The sequence below is a fragment of the Macaca mulatta genome, chromosome 3 (assembly GCF_049350105.2).
Source record: "Macaca mulatta isolate MMU2019108-1 chromosome 3, T2T-MMU8v2.0, whole genome shotgun sequence".
Lineage (NCBI taxonomy): Eukaryota > Metazoa > Chordata > Mammalia > Primates > Cercopithecidae > Macaca > Macaca mulatta.
The window spans coordinates 20,531,600-20,552,397 of NC_133408.1; the positions used below are offsets into that span (position 1 = coordinate 20,531,600).

At 42.0% G+C, this 20,798-nt stretch overlaps 1 protein-coding gene and 1 long non-coding RNA gene across 4 annotated transcripts in view; one reads left to right on the forward strand and one right to left on the reverse strand.

Annotated features, from left to right (window-relative positions):
• Positions 1 to 847: 847 nt before the first annotated feature.
• On the reverse strand, positions 848 to 4,088 carry LOC144340134 (uncharacterized). The gene is made up of 3 exons (XR_013415856.1): positions 3,950 to 4,088; positions 2,789 to 2,893; positions 848 to 2,451 (listed from the first exon to the last, which is right to left on the reverse strand). It is a non-coding gene; the product is annotated as an uncharacterized LOC144340134 (long non-coding RNA).
• A 2,608-nt stretch (positions 4,089 to 6,696) lies between these two features.
• ADAMTS5 (ADAM metallopeptidase with thrombospondin type 1 motif 5) overlaps positions 6,697 to 20,798 on the forward strand; it is a 51,027-nt gene continuing 36,925 nt past the window's right edge. Inside the window, exons 1-3 of one of the 3 annotated variants that reach the window (XM_028845389.2) lie at positions 6,697 to 7,208; positions 7,517 to 9,365; positions 19,961 to 20,093. In XM_028845389.2, coding sequence (XP_028701222.1) covers positions 8,262 to 9,365; positions 19,961 to 20,093 — 1,237 coding nt within the window. In that variant the 5' untranslated portion in view covers positions 6,697 to 7,208; positions 7,517 to 8,261. Of the gene's footprint in view, positions 7,209 to 7,302; positions 9,366 to 19,960; positions 20,094 to 20,798 lie in introns of those variants that run through there. The other 2 variants (XM_028845390.2, XM_077997925.1) reach the window with 2 other exon arrangements.

Below are 20,798 nucleotides of genomic sequence, written 5' to 3' on the forward strand. Positions count from 1 at the left end.
GTATGTTAACCAGGTTATTTCTGCTTTAGGTGACAGAATCCCTAATTAAACTTACTTAAACAAAAGAATATTATTAACATTACCGGATTCGAGGATTCTGATTATTTATCGTCTCCTTTTTCTCTCCTCTCTTTTCTACTTTCTCCTGCCTTCTCCCTTTCTTATCTCTGTTCAACTTCATTCTTAGACTTTTCCCATTTGGTGGGATCTCTGAGATAAAATGGCATCAGCAGAGACCGGCTAGATGTTTCCCCCTCTTTCTTCTTCTTGGTTCACTACTGGTTTGTATTTTTCAGCTTCCCACTCCCATCTTTACATCTGAGTGGGGTCATAGGGCTATTACTGCCATATGGACTGTATTTCTGCCAATGGACCAGAAGTATGCTACTTCCAGGAAAGGGCAGGCAAGGGAGAGTGTGTCTTCTCTACTATCTCTTTCTCTTTCTTCCCTTTCTGCATCAGCCTTGGAAGCAGCTGGGGGGAAGGACTACAGGATGGAGCAAGCTTGAGCTCCTACCGCATGGATCACTACTGTGCTGGCCATCAACCGACAAGGGACAGTGACAGGAGCAAAGAATACACTTTATGTGAAACCATTGAGAATTTAAAGGTATTTGGTACAGCAGTTCGACTTCCCTTCTTAATGCATGATCCTTAGATTGTCTGACCCCGGAGAAAAAGTGCTTTCGGCTAATGGTTTGAGCAAATGTCCAGTGGGCAGAGCTCTTCCCAGAACCATCAGCTCTGGCCAGATGTACGAGGCACTCTGACTTGTCAGGCTTGGTATCCAGTATCCAGATCTGAAGAAAAGCAGTCAGCTTTATTCAAACACATGGATTGACTTTCCTTGGAAAGGTGTGCTTTTATTATTAGAAAAAAGGATGGTAACGAAGAGCAACAGGAAAAATATCAGTAAGCACCCACATACATAATTTTTAAAAATAGTTAACATATGTGTTTTGCATATTTTACATGTGTCCAGGCATGCCTCCAACTTGCTAGTTACTGAACTAGAAACTGGAGATACCATGGTGAGGAAGACACGCATGGTCCCTGGTTTCATAGAATATACATTCTATGGCAAAGACGGAAAGAAAAAGAGGAAGAAAAGAAAAGAATGTGGAAAGAAGAAAGAGACGTTAGCCAAAAATAATTCTGAGACGTTATTATCCTTAGCATGCAAAAAGTTTACTTATGTAGGAGGGACCCAACCATTAGACTCCTGCCAACAACCAAAAGCAAAAGTGAAATTTATGATAGAAAAGAGGGGAAAAAGAATCTCATAATCTCAAGACACTGTTTTGCATTTTTTGGAAGGTAAACTGGTTGGCTGGAAGCTAGCAGAGACTCTAATCAGGTTACTTTGCTCTTTAATGCTCTGAATACCAGCAATTTGTTCAAGTTATTTATGGATTATCTGAAACTTCTGTGGAGTTTAGCTATACCACATATCTAAGAGACTTTCTCTGTGTCATACTGGCCAGTTTCCCTATGTTAATGCCTCTACCTTTCTTAGATTCAATCTGCACCATTTTCCTCAATTGAATTTTCTAAAAGAAAGGAAGACACCTACTAAGCTAATAGATGAATGAAATAATTGCTTATATGATTAATGCTTATCAGAAATAAGTGTGAGTCTGAGGTGCAAAAAAACACGCTAGAGATTATATAGTTAATTATAAATATAAATTTAGTAATTTATAGCCAACTATCGGTAATGAATTCTGTGTCACAAGTCAGAATAACTTTTTCAGGTGCCGTTCAAAATTCACCTGCAACATTTGGAACCAAAATGACATGGGCCATCGAGGGTCTGATAAACTTTCTGGGCAGATCTGGTGGGGATTTATCTGAGAAGATGATTTTGAACAAGGGCTTGAGTCTCACAAATGAGGGTCCCACAACTGAATCCTTTCCTCTCCACCTCCATTCTGAAAAGATTCTGATGCTCCACCTCCTTAAAGGATGGGGGAGTCTTGTTTTATCACTAACATAAACTGGAAAGGGTATAGATGGATTGGAAGAGGGTCCTGAAATGAGAAAAGGAGAGGAGCAAAAGTGGTAGTCTGGCTCTTGGAGAGAACCACACTAGAAGCTATGGGCAAGAGTTAGTTCCCCGAATTGTAAATCAGTCAAAGCCCACTTCCTCTTTTCCTGCTGCCTCAAGCTCATGTGCTCATATTTTCAAAGGTCAGAGGGGTCAATCTTTTTGGGACCCTGGGGCATTTGGGACCCTGGGACATAGTGGTGAAACAGAAGTTTCCAACAGGTCCAGGTTGGGTCAGCTGGAAGGAGAAAAGGGGGAGAGTTGATGGTGAGTTTCTGGAAGAGGGTTCCTTCCTGGGACTTAGAGTCAAATCTTCATTCAGCCAGTGACAGTGCATTATCACTTCCTGTTTCCAACTTGATTTAACACAGTAAGAAGCAGAGATGTAGGAAGAGCAACTCCTCCTAAGTCAAATAAAAAAGTGAGAAAAAACTGTAATGTATTTACTTGAACTCAGGTCTAGGAGTGTAACACAGGTAACTACTCTTCCACCTGTTAGTCCCTGACTAGGAAAGGTGTAGTATGAGAGAGCTATGTAATAGTGTATGGAGAGTCTGAAAAAAGATACTGTATATTGTCTTCCACTGACTACATAAGCAACTTGCAATGACCCCAACATCATGGGTAGGAGATAATTACATTTATCAAGAAGCTACAGTTTCCATTTCCCTACTTGCCAGGGGTGAGACTGTAACCAACTGATATTTATCAGCTTTGTGTGAACTTACTGCAAGTTCTTACCTTATTTACCAGAAGAATATACCTAACATGGAGAGACCAAATAGTTTTGAGGAACATGGTAATATTCTAGAGCTTGAGCAAGGCGATGTTAAGATACAACCTTAACTGTAAAAAAACAAAAATGCAATTATAGAACCGAGAAACAACTCCTACTACAATTACAGCTACTACTCAGTAAGTAATTTGAACACTTTGCTTGAAATTTGCCATTATGAAAGAAAGGAAAGAAAACCTCAAATGTTTCAAATTACTTCTGCTGGAAATTCCTGACTTTCCATGTGTTTCTAGTAAGGTTTGATTTTTGATGATTTTGGGAAAATAAAGAAAAAATAGAACTCAAGTAACTCATAAAAGCAAGTAATATGTGCATAATTGTGTGAGAAAAGCTAAAACAACATTTCACAGCTGGTCAGCATAAAAAATGACTTGTCGGTTTTACTTTACAGATAACACCTGTATGTCTTAAATAATACATATGTACATTATTCATTTGAAGACTTCTATATAGTATAAAATTACTGTGCATAAAAAATGAAAATCTGGCTTTTCCAGAAATATATTTTCTATAATATTAAGTAAAACAGATTCTAAAGCATATGTTATCCCTCACAATAGATAGATTGTTTTGTAACATGTCCTAATCAGATAGCAGAGAAGATGGTTTCGAGTTTTATCAGGCATTCAGTAAGGTTTCCTGAGGGGGGAAATAAAAGAATCTCTACAACACAGGTCTCTAGAAAGTTTTCTTCGTGAAGGCAGAGGATGATTGGTTTGATCCCCTCTTCTATTATCTGAGCTCTAATTAGGATTTCTATCAAGCCATCAGTGCAGCCTAGAGGGAAACGTGAGTTCAAGTGAGTACGTGTGTGACACATGCGTGCTGACATGTATTGTGTGTACCAATGCATATGAGATTGGGTATACATGCATTAGTGCATCAGGATACATGTTCTGCCATTGTAAATATCAGAGGGGATGGACGGGGGGAAAAGAGCTGGGAAAGGAGTGAACAAGGACTATTTAAGTGTAGTTTCACCCTCTAGAAATGAAGAGTTCTTATCAAAGCTAGAATTGCTCCCAAAGTGTAACCTTTGGTTTTGAAGCAAAGCCCTCTAAAAACTAGAATTTGCAAAGCGAGTGTCACGAAAGGAAAAAGCTCACCCAGAGTCTTTAAGGCATTCATTAATGGTCCCACGCAGTAGTGGAGCTTAGTAGTGGAGATCTTACCCGCAGAATCCACACACCCTGCTACCACCAAGGGGGCTGATACTAAAAGGGTTTCCAATTCAGCAGGCCTAGGGTAGGGATCTTGATGTGGGAAAGAAAAACGCAGAGTCGAGACTGTAATTCTTCTACATGGGAGGTAGGGAGCAGGTGTTTGGCTGGAAGGGAATATTTTACTGTCAGATATTTCCTCACTCTTACCATTAAAATCACAGTTTGGGGTGGGGGTAGGAAATGACACTTTAGCAAATGGAAATTTGAGAAAATACTACTTACAAGAGTATACAAATCTATGGAGTGGAGCTATATTGGAAATACAGGGCTCAGAGCACCTGCAGGAGCAATTCTCTTGCTTTTTCTCCCTCTATATTTGCATTTTCCAGTTTGTTTTCTGTGCATCTGTTACACAAATGGCTCCATCTCTAAACTGTGAGTTTCCTCCAAACATTACGCATGACTTGTTCATCTTCTCATGCCTCCAGAGAGCCTCATAAAGGACTTTGCAGTAGGACCTTGACAGATACTTGTTAAGCTGGATACGTCGTAAGAGGTGTTGTAGAATGAGCCCACATTAGGAGCTGGGAGATTTAGGTTTCAGGACATTCGGCCGCTACTGGACTTTTTATCCACAGGCAAGCCATTTTGGCATCTAGGTCTCAGCTTTTCACTGTTAGATGGAGGAAGTTGCCCTACCTGATCTCCAAGATAAATTCTAACATTCCGGAGTAGTAAGTCCTTCTTCCTTTTGGGAAATGTACAATCATCTATCAATGGTATTTGTGATCATATACTGTATAAATTTCTCGTTAAATATGCACAAATAAAACTGTTACTTAGAATAAGTAGCAATTAGTCTACTTAAACATGACTGCTAATATATTTTTCTTTCTACTGTAAAAATAAAAAGTTCAGCTACTTTTATCCAGTGCAAATCACTTCCTTAGAGTGACAGATAGTAATTTTTCCCACAACGTAGCAACTCATCCTAATCTACTAGTGTAATGTTTTAAAAACACTACCAAATGAAGTTTCTAAAGTGTCCAAGTTCTTTTCTAAAAAAAAAAAAAATTATATCCAAGTAGAAATTTTCTGAGATATAAGAATTTACTCATTGTATTCATAAGATTTAGTATTTATTTCCTTGTGAATATGTAGCTCTAGTAAATATTCTGTGCTTGATATTCATGTTTGGAACTTTATCTGTGTCTATCCTATTCTCCCCATGTATTTTTAAATATTTGCATAAACTGAGTACACATGTCACTATGTAATTAAACTTAAAGGCTTAAAATTCAGATTCAGGATTCAGCACAGTGCTTGTGAAAGAGGAGAAAAGCTCCATTAAGAAGAAAATTCAAGCTGGCATTGTGTCTCATGCCTGCAATCACAGGTAATCAGGAGGCTGAGGTGGGAGAATCCCTGGAGGCTATGAGTTCAAGACCATCAAAGAAAAGATAATCTGTTGGAATTTCCTGAAATCCTAAATAATAAATCTGTCTGTGAAAATAATTGTAATTAACAAATTTTAACCACTGTCGCCTAAAATGCCTATCAAAATGATTCTTTGACATGAACAATGACGAAATGATTAAATTTATTGAATCAAGGTTGTATTAGAAATGGTGCTTAGTGCCAAATATTGGACCCTTTTTCACTGTACCTGGTTAAAAAGATAAAGTTTGCTATTTGTAGGTGCAAAGCAAAGACCACGAGAGAGAATGGTTAAGGCAAGGCTCACAGGCCTTGGTGAGATAGAGAATATGGCTGGAACCTCCTATGCTGACCCATCCAGCTGTTAGCATTGGCCTGGGGCAACTGGCCACTGAGAGGCTGAGGCATTGTGGAATTATAAAGCAATGGCCTTCAGCAATAGTAAATTCCTCCCTGGTCCTGATGTGTTTCAGAATCCATCAGGGGCTGTTGGGTGTCCCTAAGGCCCCAATGATTTCTTAATTTCTAAGTTAAAACAAGATGTTACATTGGCCCCTCACAAGACTCCAGAGGGTGTTTCAGGCACAGGGCAATAGGCATTGTCGCCAGGCAATTCTGAAATTCCTTCCAGAGGATTATTGCCACTCTAAGCACCTCCATCCAGCCCTGGACCCTGATCTTTCCGTCCCAGAGAAAGTGATCAGCTTGGGGCCTTGCTATCCCCTGCCCTGCTATCTCCAGCATCACCAAAGTTAAACGTAGAAAAAGATGGAAATGTACAAATTACACCACATTCATTTTTCACTGGTGCATTAGTTAATTAGCCTGAAGAATAATTTGGGGATGGAGGGAGCTCTTACCCCTACAGTAGAAGGTAGACCTTCTAACCATAAGTCGTGGGGTTTTCCTTCTCCCTTCTTAGAATGATAATTAGAGGAAACAAAGAGGTCAGAGAAAATGACTAGCAGTGATAATGCCACCCGCGTACTAATAAGCACCAATCTTCCTTCCGCCGAAAGTATTCTTTTTCTTCTAAAAGGAATTTCTGAGAATGAAGGCAGGTCAAGGCCTATGGCGATAAGCGGTTGCTTTAGAAGAGACAAAAACAGATATAGGAATTTATTATTAAATTATCATTTAAGCAAAGAAATAAAAGTGTGAGCGCAAAATTTTAAAATCTTTCGGGAAAAAAAAAATGAGCGGAATTCCCTTTAAGAGTTAACTCTTTCCCGCCCTGCCTTTTTAGAGCAAAGGAAGTTCCAGTGGGCTGGGATTAAGGGACAGATTGTGGACCCTGACGAAAGGCGTGCTGGAGAAAAGCTGGGAGCCCGCGGTTTGCACACAAAGCTGCGGAGTTCCCAAGCGGCGGGCGTTGTTGCCCCGGGGTTCCGCGAAGCGCCAGGAAGCGCCCTGGGCTCACCTCTCTGCTGGTGGCCGGGAGAAGTTAGTCACCCGGAGCCCGAATCCGGCGAGCGTCAAAGCACTAAGAGGCTGGAGAATGGGGAGGGAGGAAACCGGGTGCCGGGACGGAGGGGAGGAAGCGAAGGGAACGCGGTGGGTAGGGGACGCATGTGAAGCTGAAAATCTCTGGCTGGTGGAGTTGCAGGATCTGCGAGGTCAGAGCGCACGGGTGTGCAAAGAGGAAAAACTTGCGGCAGGAACTTCCCACCGAGGGCGAGGAAAGCAGGAAAGAAGGAGGCAGGGAGAGACTTGAAACGTCTCAATAACTTTAAAAACACACCAGAACACCCGTTCAGGAGATGAGGTAAGCCAAGGTTAGCCAACCCCAAATGGTTGTGAAATATCAGACAGACCCGGAGCCGCTGTGGCTTTAAAAGTGGCCAAGGAAATCTGTTTTTCTTGCCCCATTACTTTTTTTTCCCCCTCGTCCCTCCTTCCACCTCGCCGGGTCCCAGTCCCTTTCTCCTACTTCGTCTCCCTTTCCTCGATCACCCTCCTCTTTTGCCCTCCCCCATCTGATTAGGCGCGGTCTGGGAAGGGTGGGAGTGGTGGGGGAAGCTCTCCCTTTAAGAGGCAGCGTGCAGTGACGAATTGTTGAAATTGCCATTGCAGGATGGCATGCCGCTATAAATTCATTGTTCCACCTCCTCGCATCTTCACAGCGCTCGCGCTGCTCTCGGCGCTCGCAGCGGCCGACTGGGGATGACGGCGGGCAGGAAGACACCGCAGCCGAAGGGACACAGACACGCCGCTTCACCAGCTCGCCTCAGGCTGCCCCCTGCATTTTTGTTTTAATTTTTATGGCTTTTCCCCGTCTCTTTCTTCCCTTCCTCCTGGTCCCAGCAGAGCCAAGGAAACCCACAAAATAAGAAAGGAAGTGGGCCCCGGAGCTTGGAACCTCCGCAGCCGGCTTGTCCAGCGCAGCGCGGGGGCGGGAGGCTGCGCGCACCAGTTGCCAACCCGGTGCGCGGTACCTTTCCTTACTTTTCTTGGAACAGCGATCGTGCCTGCATTTGGTGGTTTTTTGGTTTTTGTTTTTTTCCTTTTCCCTTATTTGCTGAATCTCCACTATCCGACTTTTTTTTTTTCTTTAATCTTTTTTTTTTTTTTTTTTCCCTCCTCTTCTTTCTGGAGCACGAATCCAAACATTTTCCCAAGCAACAAAGAAAAGTTCGCACGCTGGCACCGCAGCCGGGACAGGCTGGCGCTGCTGCCGGGCCCCCCTCCCTCCGACACTTGACTCAATCCTGCAAGCAAGTGTGTGTGTGTCCCCATCCCCCGCCCCGTTAACTTCATAGCAAATAACAAATACCCATAAAGTCCCAGTCGCGCAGCCCCTCCCCGTGGGCAGCGCACTATGCTGCTCGGGTGGGCGTCCCTGCTGCTGTGCGCGTTCCGCCTGCCGCTGGCCGCGGCCGGCCCCGCCGCAGCACCTGCCCAGGATAAAGCCGGGCAGCCTGCGACTGCTGCAGCAGCCGCCCAGCCCAGCCGGCGGCAGGGGGAGGAGGTGCAGGAGCGGACCGAGCCTCCCGGCCACCCGCACCCCCTGGCGCAGCGGCGCAGCAGCAAGGGGCTCGTGCAGAACATCGACCAACTCTACTCCGGCGGCGGCAAGGTGGGCTACCTCGTCTACGCGGGCGGCCGGAGGTTCCTCTTGGACCTGGAGCGAGATGGTTCGGTGGGCACTGCTGGCTTCGTGCCCACAGGAGGCGGGACGAGTGCGCCCTGGCGCCACCGGAGCCACTGCTTCTATCGGGGCACAGTGGACGGCAGTCCCCGCTCTCTGGCTGTCTTTGACCTCTGTGGGGGTCTCGACGGCTTCTTCGCGGTCAAGCACGCGCGCTACACCCTGAAGCCGCTGCTGCGTGGACCCTGGGCGGAGGAGGAAACCGGGCGCGTGTACGGGGATGGGTCCGCACGGATCCTGCACGTCTACACCCGCGAGGGCTTCAGCTTCGAGGCCCTGCAGCCTCGCGCCAGCTGCGAGACCCCCGCGTCAACACCGGAGCCCCATGAGCGTCCTCCGGCGCACAGCAATCCGGGCGGACGAGCAGCACTGGCCTCGCAGCTCTTGGACCAGTCCGCTGTCTCGCCCGCTGGGGGCCCAGGACCGCAGACGTGGTGGCGGCGGCGGCGCCGCTCCATCTCCCGGGCCCGCCAGGTGGAGCTGCTTCTGGTGGCTGACGCGTCCATGGCGCGGTTGTATGGCCGGGGCCTGCAGCATTACCTGCTGACCCTGGCCTCCATCGCCAATAGGCTGTACAGCCATGCTAGCATCGAGAACCACATCCGCCTGGCCGTGGTGAAGGTGGTGGTGCTAGGCGACAAGGATAAGAGCCTGGAGGTGAGCAAGAACGCGGCCACCACACTCAAGAACTTTTGCAAGTGGCAGCACCAACACAACCAGCTGGGAGATGACCATGAGGAGCACTACGACGCAGCTATCCTGTTTACTCGGGAGGTAGGTCCAGCCGGGATGCGGGGGTCCCAGCGCTGGGATTAGGAGGTAGGTGGAAGGGAATCTTGCTGGTAGCTTTGCTGCTTCCTCAAACCTCCTGCAGCTGTGGATGTGTTTAACTGCTTCTTGCAGGAAATCCAACCAGCCTTCAACTCTGCTCCTGTATTCAGGTTAGCCCCGCAGAAATTTTTGCCTGAAATGACAAGACGTGCTTAGGTAATGATGAAGACTCAGTCATGCTGTATGTCATCTAGTCTGAGGTGCTGTGGCATAGGAACGTAAACATAAGAAGGCACTAGGATGCTTGGGGAAATGATACAGTTGAATGGGGAAAAGAAAGGAAAACAAAGTTGCCTTTGGGATCATGGGTCTTCTTTCCAGTGAAAATAAAATATAACTTTGTTCAACCTAGTGGAAAGGGCTGGATGGTTCATTTACGGTAGTCACTGTTATCCGATGACCTTCTTTTATAAGTGTCCACACCTTTTTACTAGAATCCCTTGTGTTACACAAAGGATGGGAAAAGTTTCTCAAGGACTCTTTTTCCGGGTTGGATTCCTAATGGAGTTCTTACATGTCCACCTTGGAATCTCAGTTCCTGGGAAGGAAGGAATGTGGGCGGGCCAGCAGGGTATAGAGACCCAATCAGATGAGAGGACAAACTTGTGAGGTTCCTTAACAGCTCCTTTGCTTAGTCCACCAGTACCAGTGCGTCGCAAGCACTGCCTAGGCCAACTCCGCCGCCTAGGGAGGGTCACATCCCGTTTGCGTGTTTGGGTTTTGGATGAATATGTTTCCGAAGCCCCAGTGCAGAAGATCTGGGCGAAGAGTCAAGACAGGAGGAAGAAATGTTTTCTCAGCATTTCCCCCTTTTAAGAAAGATGGTTATGGGGAAGGAAAGAAAAGGATCTTTAAGGCTCAGAGGCTCTGGGAGGAACGCAGTATCTATTTACACAGTATTTGACCACCACGTTAGTGTGACATTTACACAAAAAGTCTGGGTTGGTTTGGGGCCTGGCTTGCGCATAGTTCTAAGCCTCAGTTGTCACAACTCTACTCTGATTGGCAGTTTTAAGTCGTGCCTCTTAAATGCCTGGTAAGAACTGACTTCTAAAGCTCATTCTTTAAGTGTTTCAGACCCATCCAGAATAAAGGATTACAAACTTTGAAGTATTATGTAAAATCATGGTATGAAATGAAGCAAACAGAACAAGGATAGGAAATTAAATGATGGATTGCAGGAGACTTTAGAATCACACAGCTTCACTACCTAATTCTTCTATTTTTACCAAGGCACCCCTGGTATGAAGGAAAAGTGTTGATAAATTTGGACTAGAGAAACACTTGTGGTTCGTAGGGTGGACATTAATGTAAACCACATGTAAACAAAGATGCTGGAGGGCGGCAGTTTAGGGAGAGCCAGGCAGTGCTCAGTGCTGTGCACAATGGAAAAAATTTTTTTCCTCATTAAGTGATTTTCTGGAAGCCATCCTTTAATTCCTCTGCACAACATTAGTCTTTGAAGCGGTAGAACATTCATTTGTAGCCTTCCTTGCAAAGCGAAAAGCAAAGTTCTGTAAAACTATCCATGTCTTGTTTGGTTTCCAAGCTCCTTTTTTTTTTTTGGTAAGCAACTTTCCATATCTAGGGTTCCTTGCTCTGCTACATCACAAGAGGATGCCAAGAAGGAGGCTTTGGAGAGTTTATGGAAGGAGGTTCTCTAAAGGAAGAGGAAGAAATACTTTTGTAAGCACATTGCACCAAAAAGTGGGTCATTTTAGTAGTTCACTTTCATTTTTAAATACAAATCCACATTTCATAATTTTAAAATAAATAAAAATTAATAGAAGGTCTGTTACTTCCTACCTCCTGCCCCATAATGTTACTAATTGTTTCCCAGAAAACAGGAAACTACTCAGTGATTCTCAACGATTTGTCGATTACTTTTCTTGAATTTGTTTTTTGTTTGGATAGTTAACTGTCCTTATTTTTCCAAAGTCTGGAACCTAACAGCATATTTTAAATAGATAAAAAGCAAGGGACAAATAAATTAATGGCCCATCTTAATTTTTGTCAGTATTATAAGAACATGCATTTTTCAAACTAGACTACACACGGAAAATATTTCACATGGGCCCTCTCTGGCCTCCTTGCCAAGCAGAAGCATACTTTTAGGAAAGCAAATTTCATTTGTGGTTGGCCCTGTAGTATATACATCTAACTTCGCAGGAAGCAAATATTTGAAATGCGTGTGTATTTTCAATAGATGTGCCCAATTTAAAAGAGTGTTACTAATTAGGGGGCTGAAAAAAATATTTCAAGGCATTTATGCAGCATTCATTTGAGAGTATTTCACAATGCAAAGTTAATCTCTGCCTAATACTTCAGAGCATAAAAAAAAAAAAAAAAAGAAGGCTGGAGAAGAGATGATCTGAGGTCTTCCATCTCATGAAAATCAAGTATCTTAAGTCCCGAAATAAAACTTTCAGAGCTATTTCCTTTTCAATGAGAAATACCCAGAGTTGGCACCAAGATTCTACTTTTACAATTCTGTTTTGAATGTAAGAAGTGCGTTGCTTAGCAGCCAGACGCCAAGCCATGAAATCCATGTTTTGATGGGCTCTGAGTCCTGTTCAAATTTAGGTCCAGATGTCTTCTCCTAAATTGCTTGTTTTTCAAGCATGAAGCGAATGTATGAGGATATGTTTTCTACCTCTGTTTACTAGCTGAGGCCACCTTGAAAGTTGCATCTGGAAGTCAACAGAATAGAGCTAGTAACTCATTTATCAAAGGAACACACTTCACTGTCAGGACTGTACCCGGCACTCCAGTACTATTCTAATTAGAGAGAGTTAGCACCAGTCAATTTCCTGGCATAGAAGCTGTTTTCATTCTGAAATGGCACTAATGCTGGAATTCACACCACTTCTGCCATCAAACAGTAGAAATCCAATCTCCCCAGGATTTAACTTTGCTTTCCAGAATCCTTTCCTTGTTCCGGACGTCCTCTTTTATTTTAAGATAATTTCTTCAAAGACAAACTCTTACAGTCGTCTTTTTTTTTTTTTTATAGACCATTTGCTCTTTAGAAACAAAAGCCTACCTGCTTGATAACAAAATAGGAAATTGTTTAACATCCCTTCACCCCTGCATGAAAGCAGCAAAAACCCTGACTCTTTCATAGATTGAAACATTGAATTAAAATCGAACCAACTAAGAGATTGTGCAATATAAAAAGCTAATTCCTTTTCCTTAACTATTGAGATGCCAGTTGATAGATCACTGTCTCAGCTAAAACTCTCTACATTCTGCCTTACAGTGCTGGGGCCGGGTCACCACACAGGGCATTTCTCCTTTACCACGTGGCTCCTGGCTTGATTCTGACAACAGGGGGCACTAGAGGAAGACCAGAAGTTTGGAAGAGGGAGAGGGATGTGCTTTTCCTTATTGGCTTGCTGCCTAGACTGACTAATTCAGTCACATATTTGAGTTGAAATCTCATTTAAAGTCAAAAGTGAACCCTTGTCAAGGTATCAGAGCCTATAGGTCAATCCTAATCAATAAAAGGATAAATAACTCAGAAATGGGGAGACTGTAGCAGACTAAGCAGCTCTAGTTAACATTTTTGCAATAAACTGTGAGGGATGTTATGCAAATCTAAAATCTATGCAGTACCTGCCTATATGCACCTCCTACGTGTGAGACTCATGTAGGCAGTTTTAGGTAGCGAGATAGAAATACCTGCTCCCTGCCCACTAGGCATGTCCCTGGCAGAGAGGAAACAGATACGTGTGGAAATCGCTCTGATGTTAGCAAAACTCTGATAACTCCCATGCTGAAATATAAACAAAGTCTGTGAAAGGAAAAGGAAGGTAACAGTTAATTCTGCCTATGGACCTTTATATAGGTCTCATTGCAAATGTAGAATTGAATTAATCCTCAAAGGATTGACAGATTGGATTTAGATTCAGCCAGCTGTTATTGGGCATTTCTTACGTACTATCCATGGCCACAAACTATTTTACAATTAATCATTTCAACAATCTGCAACCATCGTATAATTATCTTGACAGAATTCATGTGAAGAGAAACAAAGATAAACTTCTTAGAGTAACAGCTAACAAATGGCAGACAGAGAAGACAGTCCTGTCTAGTACTCTGTAAACTAAAAGCATTATCACAAATTCATTCAAACCTTTAATACGCTCCTCATAGGCAGAGAGGGATTAAAAAGTAACCCCTTTCTTAAGAATCTATTCCTGGAAACAGACAGGGAAATTGTCATTGCTGTACAGCATGATGACTCTTACAGTAGATGTATTTGGCAGGTATTATGGAAGTGCATTAGAAGGTTGCCACTCCATCTGAGTTCAATTTTGCAGAAAGAGTGAGAGTTAGCCAGATACATAAGGAGGAGATAGGCATTGCAGACATCAGCAAACCATCATGTTCAATGGGGAATGGTAATAGATTAGTTTGGAGAAGATAATAACAGCCCAACTATGGGAAGAAAAACTACACACTATGTCTATGAGTCTGTTCAGACCACTGTAACAGAATATTGTGAAATGGGTGGCTTTAACAACAGAAGTATGTCTTCTCACAGTTCTGGAGGCTGGAAAGTCCAACACCAAGGTTCCAGCCAATTCGATTTCTGGTGAGGGCTGTCTTCCTGCCTTGTAAGTGGCCACCCTCTCTCTAAGCCTTTCCACTGCCTGCAAGTAGAAACAGAGTGAACACTCTTGGGTATCACTTCTTCTAAGGACACTAATCCTATCTGATCAGAGTCCTGTCCTCATGACCTCATTTAACCTCATTTTCCTCCTTACAGGCCCTATCTCCAAACAGAGGAGTTTTGAGAGGACACAATTCAGTGTACTCCACCATGCTGACAAGTTTTAACTATAAATTAAGTGCAATGGCAATCATTGGAAAGAACATTAGCAGGAAGATAGCAATGATCAGACTTGTGTTCTGAAATGAGCCTTCTGGTCTAAGTAGTGGACTGGATCCTGGGCGAGCAGGCTATTTCAGAAATCTTCAAGAGGAGGCTCAAGGTGGTCTAAACTAAAGCAGTGGCATTAGGAATTGAGAGGCATAGATTGGGTCAAGAAATGTTAGGAAGAGGTGGATGTGGGTAAAAATTCTTTGCAGCAGAAGGAATGTCTTAGGCTGAGCTTCAGAGGCCAAAATGTTCATGAGATATGCACGAAATAGTGGACAGAATGGAGCAAGAAGGTACAATGGAGGCAGACAGAAAGACTGAGGCTGTATTGTGCAAGGTTTTGAATGCCAGGCTAAGACTGAGGTGAAGGACTGGAGGAATCTAGTAAGATCTGTGTGCTAAGAAGGTGACTGACTGGAGCATATAGATAGGGAAGTTACAGGAGGAAAAGGGACCAGTTAGAAATCTCAGTTGATAATTCAGGCAGGAAGTAATAATGGAAAAAAATGAGAAATAGAGGACAACTACAGTGACTTACAGTGGCTAATTAGATGTGACAGCTGAAAGAAGGAGGTGAATTAATGATGTCACCAGGTTTCTTATCCAGTGCTTCCATTTTCTTGTTTTCTGGAATATCTTTCACAGTATATTTTACATATTAATATAACTCTAAATTATCTAGTTTTTCCAACATAGCATAGAGATAAAACCAGGATATTCTTTATTTGCTGAAAAAAAGAAATTCGCTTAACCAAGTGCAGATTGTGAATACAAAAGATAAGATTATGTCAAGAATAACATGTGATGATTTAACAAAACCATGGTGAAGTAAGTTCAGGATTCTAAGTGTTTAGACATAGGTTTGAATTTCAGCTTCAGTACAAGCTTGAGATTTCAGGCATTTAATGTCCCTGAGCTTTAATTTCTTTATAAATTGGAATGCTTTTAGTTAATATCAAGACATGTGTAGCTGGAACAAATGCTAGAGATCACCTGGACCAAACTCCTGATGTTAATGATGAAGGAACTTTGTCTCAAAGCATGTAAATGATTTACACAGTGCTTCTTACTAACAGCGTTAAATTAAAAAGCAGTCTACCTTCCATTCACTATCTCTAACCGGCTTCCATTTCTGTTTACCAAAATGACTGTCAAGCATCTACTCCCCTGCCCCCAGTCTCCAACTTGTTCCATCTCTTCTTCCCCTTCTGACCTCAAAGTTGTCAGAGAAAGCTTCCTGACTTGGAACTCTGGGCCCAGATTCTCTTTCCAACTTCCCTGCTAGCCCTCTGCTCGACAGATCCTGTGTTCCAGCCAAAACAAACTTCTTGTCATTCCCAAAAAGACTCTGCCTTTTCCCATTCCATTATGTTTCCACTAGTCTTTCCTTGCCAGAGTATCCTTCCTCCCAGGCTATCAGATCCACTCACTTCCGTGGAGACACCTTTATTGATTCCCTCAAGGAGAGTTCATCAATACTTCTTCTGTTCTCCCTCAACAATCTGTTCGTAATGGAAGTCACAGTTTGCTTTGCTCTTGACATATCTGTTTTGCTCCTTAGAGCGTGATGTTCCTTAAAGCTCAGGATCAAATCTTATTTCATCTATTTACCACAGTGTCAGCACTTCCACAGTGTCTGGCAGATTGGAGGCACACAATAATTGTTTTAGGAATAAACACATCTGGGTCTCTGGGCCCCTAACCCATTTGGGCTCTGTGTTTGGTATCCCTTAGTATATCAAGAGACAAGGATAGAGATTGTATAAAATGGGTCATTGTAATGGTTGGCCTAACAGTTCCAATTAATGTAGGCTCTGCTGAAGTCTAAAATTAAAACCCCTATTATTGGGGATTACTGGATAGGTTGCCAGAAAGGCAAAGGACTCCTCAAGAATCAGACCCACAGAACAAATATGCATGTGTGTATGTGTGTGTGTGTGTGTATGTGTGTGTGTGGGTGTGCGTGTGTGTGTGTGTGTGTGTAGATAATACTTATGACTAAAACATGTACCACACCAGATTAATTCTTCTATCACTAGTCTCTCTTTAATAAGAATTGTGTGGACAGATGGGTAGATATCTGAAACCTAGTTAAACTCTCTTTTATGCTCTTCCCTTGAGCTCCATGATTGCCCTTACCAAGGGTTAAGATCTATAGAAAGAAAGTTGCTATTATTTAACTCCTATACAAGGTATTCTTCCTTAATTTCAGCTGCTGTTGCTGCAGCTGTGATGGTATCTACCTGTATCAGCATTGGTGTTGCCTCTGGCTCCCTCCCTCAGCATATTTGCACTGCATGCAAGAAACAATCTCTCAGTCAAGACAAGAAATCCTGATTCCTGTGATTTGTCCACCTTAGGACATTCGTGTCTGACTGGTTCATTTTCGCCACCCAGTACTGCCCACTGGGATTTTCAAGGTTCACACTATCTTCTGAGCATCTGCTTCTCAACGCAGCATGCTTTACCCGCTCCCTGTCCCCCATCCCATCCCCAAGAAGTGCCCAGTAGGTCTTGGGTATTATTACGGCTTCAGAATTCTGTGATCAATCACAAGCTTTGCCATATTTACAGTCTTCTAAAAGATCATACCTGGTGAATGGTCACAGTGGCAATGACCTTCCTATCAAATCTCTGCTGGTCACGCAGACCACCATGAATACACTTCTGAGTTAGATACCATGTCTCAGTCTTGTATCCTGGCCAACACCATACCACAAAACCACTAGATAAATCTCTGCAGCCTTTATATTTTACTCAATCTTCCATTGCATTACTCTCCACACAGTGGTGATAAGATGCTGACCCTGCATAAAACAAGCCTTATTTGATATGACAAAGATATCATTTATCTTCAGATCTACACTGAACAAGCAGATAAGCTTTTGTCAGCACTTTTAATTCATTTACCTCTTACATGGTATGTATGTGATTCACATCTCTCCAGTATCTCCTGCTTCCAGGTCTAGATTCTATCTATCTATCTATCTATCTATCTATCTATCTATCTATCTATCTATCAATCGTCTATCTATCTACACACACATATATATGTATACATACACATATATAATAGCATATGTATGTTAAGGCTGCGGGTGCTATTGTAATAGACAAGTTACAATCCTAAGACATCTTTTTAAAATGTATTTAAATTCCATTATCCTTCTGTGTTTCTGGGTGCCAGAGCAGTTTAGAAGAGTCTCTGCCATATATATATATATATATATATGCTATTGCCCCAATAATATCTTTACTCCTGCTCAGAATTTAAGAATTTAAGGAAGTATTCTATAAACTTCAAATAAGGTTTACATCATCACCAGAAAGTAGACATGAATGTGATATGCTGTATTCTTAACAATTCGATGCACATTCGTTTTAATTCATTGAAACGAACATCGTTCACAAAGAAATTCAGATGTTCATTATAAGCCTTGAGGCTGAAACTGTAACTGTTTGCCAAGATTTGAAATTGTGTGAGTGAAAATGAAAGGTTGCCAGTTTACATAATTATAGCTACAGAAATATATAGTGTGGCTGAGTAGTCAAGGAGTTTAATCAGTGTGGTTAAAGAAATAACAAGTGCTTCTGTTCATAATTTTGCCACATTTCCGTGGCAAAAGGCCAAATGCATTTAATCCAATTCAAGGATGACAAGGAGGGTTGATGGCCTCTAATGAGCAATTGATTAGCAGTAAATACAGAGATACTAAGAATCTAGTTTAATCTCTCTCTAGAACAGGAGGGTCATTTCCCTTTGCTGTGGCTCTTCATCCTGGCTTATTTATAAAGAGTAAGAAGGGAAAATGTAATTCTTGGATTTTATTACTTAAAGATAATGACCCCAAATTGTGATAGAAACATAAATCTTGTTTTTAAAAAATGTGTGCAGATATAACCTACAGTGTCTAGCAACTCCCTTAAGGCATGACCTAGGTTTTTGGTCTAGAGATACTGAAATGATTGTGGGGGAGGGGCTTAAAAATGTATTGTGCTATATTATTATCTCAAAGACTGATTATTATGCAAAAGTGTGTTCCAATTTCAATTTGAAAAACTACTAATTTGTTCTCAACCACTGTAATTTGGCATCCCATGGGATGACATGTGGGGATACATAGGAAACTTTGGAAGGCTGTTGGTTTTGTGACATGATTAACCAAGGCTACTTGGCTGAGATTTCCACTGTCTAAAGCTACAGTAACATGGTGGCCACACTGTAACTTATCTTAGCTGGGAACTCATACTAAACAGAACACAATAAGGACCTGAGAACGTAGTAAGAGAAGAGAATACAGCTTGGTTGGATTTTTATGCAGCAAGATAGGAAAGGGTTAGAAGAATATGTTTCCATTGAGTATGCAGCATTGGTTATGTAGTCGCACTGCCTTGTACTGGCTGTCTGGAGCCTGCTGAGGTCCTGCTAGCATACCATATTAAAGATGTGGGAGCCCTCTAAGGTATCTGACTGTAGATGACAATTCAACTCGATGAAGCAAATGTTTGCTGAGTTCCTACTATATAAGCTGGAGAGTATGGAAGTTGGGCATACAAAGATGATTGCTGTATAACAGAAACATTTATTATTTTAACTAATAAACAGTTGCCTTTTAAAATAATTAATATATTTTAAAACCTTTTCCTTTTGGTGTTACTAACTTACGGCTTACTAGAAACACGATCTTGCTCTTTGGGAATATAAATGGGCACATTGTTAGTAAATTTTCATAGAAAATTGTGGTCAAGCACAAGAAATGCTAATGTCCATTAATACTCAAATAGCATTTAAAGGGAAAGTTTATCATTATGAATCTGTCATGTCAAAAAGTTGCGGCTTATATTTTCTCTTTATGTTTCATATCTCAAGAGGCTTGTTGATGTCCTTTTCATGTAAATTGATCATTTTTCACCATTAGTGGGGTGGAATCATGTTCCTATTTGAGAATCTCTTAAAAGATTATATGACATCTATGAAAAGCTGTGACTTTTTACCAGAAAAATGCATATACTCATGTACACAAAATTTATATATGACATATATTTTCTGCAGGTTGGTCAGCTTGAGAAATGCTACATTAAATGTTATGAGTAAGAATGCACAGATTTCAGAAGACACAACCTATGAAATTACAGCTCATTTTGGGAGTAAAAGATGACCTTTCATCAAATTATGAATTAAAATTTAGTTTTCTATCCAAATTTCTGATAAATTTGTACTCTGTTGCAGACATCTGGCTGCAGTTTGCCCCTGTAATAGAAAATGAATTATGAGGCCAGATTTTGATAAATTTAGCATGAATTTCCATCAGAATTTTAGGACCTTCCTAAGCATGACCATATGGGAAAGTGATCAGAGACGTATATGCATTACAGCTTTGTTAAGGCTACGGGCGCTATTGTAACAGACAAGATACAATCCTAAGACATCTTTTTAAATGTAATTAAATTCCATTATCCTTCTGTGTTTCTGGGTCCCAGAGCAGTTTAGAAGAGTCTCTGCCTTGAGTTTGTCTTTGGAACCTTTCCAGAGAGGAACAGGTGATACCATAAACATATCCCTGTTGCCATTTGGGGTAAGCAAGTGGCTCTATGTGGTGGCTCCTTCTGGATGTAAATTGATTTTAATGATTTCTTTCTTTCTCCTGGGCAGGATTTATGTGGACATCATTCATGTGACACCCTGGGAATGGCAGACGTTGGGACCATATGTTCTCCAGAGCGCAGCTGTGCTGTGATTGAAGACGATGGCCTCCACGCAGCTTTCACTGTGGCTCACGAAATCGGTATGCAGCGCCTTTTCTTTTCCCTCACCAAATCAAACACTTGCAACAGCTGCAACAGGAACCAAAATACTTGGCAATTAATTCCAGATTTCTCCTGGTTCAGATGTACCATTGGGGATTAAATTTGTTTATATTTGCACTTTTAAGGTTAGCTAATATGAGCAAGAGAGAAGGCAAAGTCAGCAACACAGTGGATGTTTTCTTCTGACAGTGTCATTTAAAAGTTCAAGAGAAATTTACTACTGCTACTGCCTTCTTACTATCTTTTTAAGCATCCCTAAATGACCCCTGGATGAAATTTGTCACAGGCAACTTTGGTATGCAGAGATGTCCTTCTTAGAAGTTACTGGAGACAGTATTGATTCATCCAGGGCTAATCAGTTTCCACAGAAATTTCATGTGTTTTATTTCATTGTCAGTAGTAATTGCAGGCTCCTGTCAAAGTTCATCAATGGCTTATGGTAAATATTTCTGTCTGGTTCTTAATAGCAAGGAAAGGAAACCAAGCATGACACTCAACAGGGTTTGCTTTAAAATGTCACTTACCTAATTTGTTTGCTATAAGAAACACATCTAAATCCTACATCTATAAATACAGGACTGAGTTGATTGCTAAAAAATATTCCCAAAATAAAGAATATGTGCTTCCTAATTATTGACCTAGGTTACTAAGTGTATGAGAAATTGGCTTAGTACATTTAGGAC